At 36.5% G+C, this 6,410-nt stretch overlaps 1 protein-coding gene across 1 annotated transcript; it reads right to left on the bottom strand.

Annotated features, from left to right (window-relative positions):
* Positions 1-374: 374 nt before the first annotated feature.
* LOC110041645 (melanocortin receptor 4-like) lies at positions 375-1,500 on the bottom strand. Its single transcript, XM_020746953.2, has one exon. The coding sequence runs from the start codon at positions 1,387-1,389 to the stop codon at positions 436-438; it is 954 nt and encodes a 317-aa protein (XP_020602612.2). The 5' UTR covers positions 1,390-1,500; the 3' UTR covers positions 375-435.
* Positions 1,501-6,410: the final 4,910 nt, after the last annotated feature.

Raw genomic sequence — 6,410 nt, 5'->3', positions numbered from 1 at the left:
AGATTCCCGCACCTAAAACGCGACTTTGGCGCGTGTCTAAATGCGCGAGATTTTACGAGACAAAAGAAAGTTGATATAGGCGAGAAAGTCCAACCCAAACACTCTGCAAATCGATATTTTTGCGCAAGTGAAATAGATGTGTGTAGATTTGGGGGAGGGCTAAAAGTAACATCTTTAAAACGTTAGGTAAGCCCTGGTTGGAATCCCTGCACCTAAAACGCGAATGTGGCGCATTTCTAAACGCGCGAGAACTTTGTCACAGTTTCCTTTATACGGGGATTTCAACGCAAACAAAGAGCAATTTACATCTCAGAAGTTCTCGTGAGCACTAAATTATGAAAAACATTTTGTACTAGATACATTTAAGCAAAAGGTTTAAATGTCATCTGTATTTTAATATGCTCTCCTTGAAACAGACAGGGGCTCTGGATGCACTTAACTACACCTCAAGATCTGGTCTGATTTACGGCAGTTCAATTGTTTGATCGTGTCCTTGGCTGCTTGCCGTACACTTCTGATCTTCCAGCAGTAAAGAATCGGGTTTAGAGACGAATTTAGGTAGATTAAAGTAGCTGTAAAGGCCACAGCAATTTCATTTTGGCTTCTAGGTATTTGGCCATACATCATAAGCATTATCACAACGGAAAAAGGAATGTAACAAGTAACTAATGTCACCTGCACCCATATTGCGCTAGAAACTGAGTTTTTGTATCGTGCAATATTGAGTGGAAGTTTTCTTCCGTTAGGTTTTCCTTGTGTTAATGGGAACACTTGCGGCCGATATTGTCGAAGCTTGACATAGATAGTTGAGTAGCAGAAGACAGAGGTTGTTACAGAAATTATTGTAAGGGAAAAGCCTGCGGTAATAGCAATATAAGCATTCCAAAACGATATCGTTCCAACTGAAATACCAATCAACCAAAAGCAAGCGATAACTGCACGAACTCGTGGTAATGTTACAACTTGTCTGTTTGTCAGTCCAGATAACAGAGCTAGGAGTCTGTCCACGCTTATTGCGCTGGATGTGTAGGTCGATATTTGACTCAAAACACAGCTTGAAGTGGTAGATAGCCTTTGGAGATAGTGAATAACTTGCTTGTTCATTCCAGTTGTTACAGAAGACAAAAGGGTAACGACGTGAGGTGGTTGAGAAATAACTCCAACACAAAGATCAGTGATCGCCAGACATCGGAACAAAAGTTTTGTTGGAGGATGAAGGGAAGTCTCTTTACGAAGAGCAACAAGGATGAGAGCATTATCCAGTGATGCAGCGATGGAAAGCAAAATGTTAAAGGTTGAAAGAAATACGCCTATCCCCGCTGGCATTGACGATTCGCTTGCTTTCTTCAGCTCGATTGTGGTGTATTTGGTTACGGTGAGGTTCGCCATTCTCGTTCACTAGCTCTTGCTTATTGCAAGAGTGATAATGCTCAAGAAAACTCTTATAATGCGTTGTGCGTAGCAGATGAAACATTTCCCATACGAATATTTTGATTTTGAGTGAACAAAATTAAGCTGTTCGAGAACCAAGAACAAATAGTTGTCGGAAGAACTACTGACGGACGATTGACACAGATTTCATAAAACACCTAACTTCAATTGAAATGAGATTTCAACCTTATTTTAAGTCCTTAAAAATTCTGTTGTTGAATTGAGTTTGAAGTACCGATGTACTTTCGCACTTGAAAGTTTCTACCTTCACTTAAACTGATTTATTCAACCTTTCCTTTTAAGTCCGTGTTGTTGAATTGACTTTTAAAGAGTAGTGCATTGAATTGACCTTTAATTACCAAAGTACTTTCGCACTTCAGAACTTCTGCCTTCACTTAAACTGATTTTTTTTAACCTTTCCTTTTAAGTCCGTGTTGTTGAATTGACCTTTAAGCAGTACTACAGGATGCTGTAAAGTGCGTAATACCACTTAATCAAGCACATTTGCCTTTAATATAATGATTCCTTTTGTATTCACTCCGGGATGACTTAAAAAGCAATTAAGTCTTAACACAGATTTTGTTACTAATTAAGTTTTTTGCCTTCTTTTTGAAATTTTGAAATGTAAAACAATACGTGTTTATTAGTTTCTTTCACTTTTTCCACGAGGCTGGACTTTGAAATTTTCGTCGGCAAAAGGATCTTTTTCTCCTACGTCAACTTTTCATGATCAAGAGGTTGTCAGGGAAAATTTGCAAGCACAACGCCAAAAGTATAAGGGGATTTTTAATGATATACCAGTCAACCAGTCAGTTTTCCTTGCCCTATATTTTTGAAAGAGGGAAAACCTTGACTGAGAATTTGAGGAACGGATGGAAAAATGAAGGAAAATAGAATTTTCGTCTTTTTTTTTTTTTTTCTTTTTCTTTTTTGCCCTACAGGTGTTATCTAGACAAAATGTTTATTTTTATGCGTCCAAAAACATTTTAGCGGCCTCTTTCACTCACTTTCGGGTGTACAATACTCTTTTCTTTATGATTCATTATTAAGCTCACCCTTCCTGGGCTCATTAAAATTTTACCTAGTAAACAAGAAGGTTTTTTTTTTTCGATTATGAATGACATTGTCCATCCGTACGAATCAACATCTTGTCTTTTGTAGGTTGCTTTCAGGTTCGAGATTAATGAAAAAGGATAGAACGAAATCGAGTTTAGCTTCTCTAAAACTACGTGTCATTTCTAGGTCGATCCGTGCCAAGATCTGTCCATAAAAAAGCTCTCTTTCAATATTTTCACATTTTTAATGAGTATTAAATTAACTATAAAACAACTGCAGCACTGAACAAGATAATTAACATTTTACATTAAATATAATGAGAGTTAACTAGTCCTAAAATTACAGTTTATTACGAAATTTTGGGGCAAATTACGAGAAACTTTGTTTTTTGCTGTAGTAAAATTCACTATTAAAAAACTTTTCTTTTTTTGTCAATGATAAAAATCGATCCTAACACCCAGATCTAGACAAGCAATTTTCCTAAAGGAAATAGCCTATAGGCTGTTTTTGTCCCAAGAGGTTATTTCGTCACAGTTTTACTATCACGGGAATCGTACATAAGGTGCCCGTCTACCAGTTTTCGAAATTTTGTTACGTACCATTAACGCACCCTTCGAAACTTATCTCGTAATGAAGATAACGAAAATATTGTCGTTTAAAGACCGTAAAACTTCGTTAACTTTGACTGTGATGAGTACAGACCAGGCTCGAGGTCCTGTCTTTCAGAGATTTTCTTTAGAGGAGCAATATTAAAATGTAGAAAACATTTGGAGCAGTAACTACTTGAAACATCTTTGAACGTTCAGTGCATGGAAAATTTTGATTGAAATGTATGGTTGACATCCTCCGCACAAATCAAATTCTCACAAAATGGCCCTTAGCTTTGGGACAAAACGAGATATATATCTCTCTCTAATATTTATTATTTCCTTTTAAAAAATGTTTTCCTTGGAGTTGGGATCAATATTTTCATCATTTGGAAAAATAAGTTTAAGAATAAGAGTAGACGAGAAAAATTATCTTACCCTGTGAATTATAACGACAGGCAAAGTTACTCGCGTATAGACTCTTTGCATAAATACGCCTAAATTTGAATAACAATACTATATGCATCCTTGACCTCGTACTTATGTTTTCAGACAAAGGATTTTTCACGTGAATGCGAGGCTTAGGACGTATAAGTATTGTTATTCAAACTTAAGCGCTATTTATGTAAAAGGTCTATAACTGCTTCTGTTGGACTTTGATTTTAGCACTAGGTGAAAAATGAACAACGTTGTTCGGAGCTTCAGTTCTGTTTTCGTCAATTCAATATTCACAGAAATATGGGACAACATTGAAAGGCAATATTTAATGAGCTCAGGGTGGGTGAGTTTATTGATGAATCAGAACAAAAGGAATACTGTTCGTCCGAACGTGAGTCAGTGTAAAAGGTCGTTATGTTTTTATTTCTTTTTTTTTTTTTTTTTTCTCCGCAAGCATGAAAAATAAAAATGTTCTCTAGAAAACACGCGCAGGAAAAAAACTATATTCTTTCCTTTTTCCACCTGTTCATTTTATTTTTATTGAATGATTTTCCTTTTCAAAAGTATAGGGCTAAAAAAGGAGAACTATTTTGGTTTACTGGTATATCAGTAAAATTGCCCTCACTGCTTTGTGTTCATAATATTTTCCTGACAACTTTTTCAGGTGTTGAAATCGAAAAAAATCTTCTTTAAAGGATATTTCAAGATCCAGCTTAGAGCAAAAATTTAAATTAACATTGGCAGAATTGGAAATTAATATTTTAAACTTTTTTTTTTGACACAATCTTTTATAAAGCTTCGGACTGAATTGTGTTCTCAAGTAGTACTGGACTGAGTACAAAAGGAATAAATATGTTAAATTTCAATGGAGCATATTGAAGTGATATTACACAGTGTGTAGGAAAGCATCCTGTAGTACTCCTTTAAAGTCAATTAAATAACACGAACTTCAAAGAAAAGGTCAAAAAATCGGTTTAATTGAAGGCAGAAGTTCTTCCGACTACTTAACTTTTAACTTTTATTTTTTCCTAGCTCTCAACGTAATGGTGAACCAACATATTTCAAGATAATTGCATAAATGTCTCACCTGCTAGCAAAAAGCACATTATAAAAGTAACTGGAGCATCAACACGGTTGCAATAAACAAGACCCAGTGATAACACACAAACTGCGGTGACAAACATGACAATAAAACGCATTTTGGAAAACAAAATTCATTAACTTGACGTTTCGTATGTTTCGACGTACATCCTCAGAAGTGACCGTTTGGAATAGAAGTAACAACTAAATTTAAATTAAAGATAAGTAACTAATTAACAATAACAATGACAAAAGCTGAGAAAAATTTGCATATTAAAAGATGTAAACTAATAAAGATAAGTTTTTTCGCTGCTAACATTATCGTTAGGGTGGGTTTCAATTCCTTAATTAGTAGAGTCTCCTTTATCTTGCATTGAGTATCTGACCGACCTTTTGCCAATATATCAAAGTGGTCCCATTTTAAGTTGTGACCAGTTGACGTGACGTGGTCTGCGATAGCTTTAAAATGTTCAGTTTCTCTGTCATGCAATCTACGTTTTGTTTTTCCAATGTAAAATCCTGACAGTCCCAACAACTAGCCTTAAACACAATTTTTGATATTTAACAAATGGTAAACGCCATAGCGTGCACTATTGAGTTATGGATGCACGCGGGAGGTTGCTAAGCACGAAAGAAGCGTTAGAGTCGCACGAGGCGATAGCCTCGTGCGACTCTAGCTTCTTGAGTGCTTAGCAAACCTCCCAAGTGCATCCATAACTCAATAGTGAAATAACCCTAAGATTAATGCAGCCATAAAATTTATTAATGCAGGTCCTCAGCTGTTTGGTAACAATTTTGCTTTGTAACCCTGAATAAGGTAGAACTAAGATTATTTCCTTTTTGGGGACTGTGGTGGTTGGATTCTTCGGTCTGTTTTGCTGCCTGTTCAGAACATCATTGATATTTTAATAATATGAAATGGCTCTTCTTTGTGGCAAACTCCAGCGTAACTTTTAAGACTAAGCGGGGCAGTGTTGCTGGATTGGGGAGGGCATACAATTTGTCAAGACAAATTTGTATTGTGTCATCTAGTGGAACGTTTGTAAACTGTGAACTAACATCAAACGAGCACATCATTTCATTGTGATGTTTATACGCCTTAGCCCAGTCTGCAAAACTAAAAGAGTCCTTCATCGTAAATTGATTCGTGGAGATAGGCTGAAGTATGCGTACAAGATATGATGCCAGATTGCAGTTATAAAAGTTATACTGGAGTTTGCCACAAAGAAGAGCCATTTCATATTTAATGGCCAATACTATGACCAAATTGATGATGTGGTTATGGGCTCTTCTTTAGGTCCTGTTTTGGCCAATATCTTTTTGTGTCATTTTGAAGAGAAATGGGTTCTTAACAATAGCGCTTGCCCTTCTATTTGGTTTCGGTACGTTGACGATACCTTTACTGTCACCACAGTTTGTGTGTTATTTTCCATTATAAAGATCCAATGAACAAGAAAGGCGAACCTCACCGTGACCCGCGAAAACAATACAATCGAGCTGAACGAAGAAGTTCGAAGAGGGCAAATAATCGTCAATACCAAAAGGAATTTCGACCATGAACATTTTGCTGTCCATCACTGCGTCACTGAGCAATGCTCCGATCCTTAGTGCTCTTCAAAAAGAGACTTCCCTTCATGCTCCAACGAAACCTTTGTTCCGATGTCTGGCGATCACTGATGTTTGTGTTGGAGTAATTACACAACCTCTCCTCACCGTTTTCCTTTCCTCAACCGGAATGAACTTGCAAGTAATTTACTACATCGATAAACTAAGAATTGCTTCAAGCTAGCCCTACAACCAAAACGGAGGGAAAATCAA

Source organism: Orbicella faveolata, unplaced genomic scaffold, assembly GCF_042242905.1.
Source record: "Orbicella faveolata isolate gen_17 unplaced genomic scaffold, um_ofav_v1 contig_5, whole genome shotgun sequence".
In the NCBI taxonomy this organism is placed as follows: Eukaryota; Metazoa; Cnidaria; class Anthozoa; order Scleractinia; family Merulinidae; genus Orbicella; species Orbicella faveolata.
Note: the sequence above shows the minus strand (reverse complement) of the source record. Positions and strands in the feature narration are given on the sequence as shown.

What these genes read in the sequence shown, in the direction of transcription:
- LOC110041645 (XM_020746953.2), bottom strand. Translation starts at nt 1,389, where the DNA reads ATGGCGAACCTCACCGTAACCAAATACACCACAATCGAGCTGAAGAAA.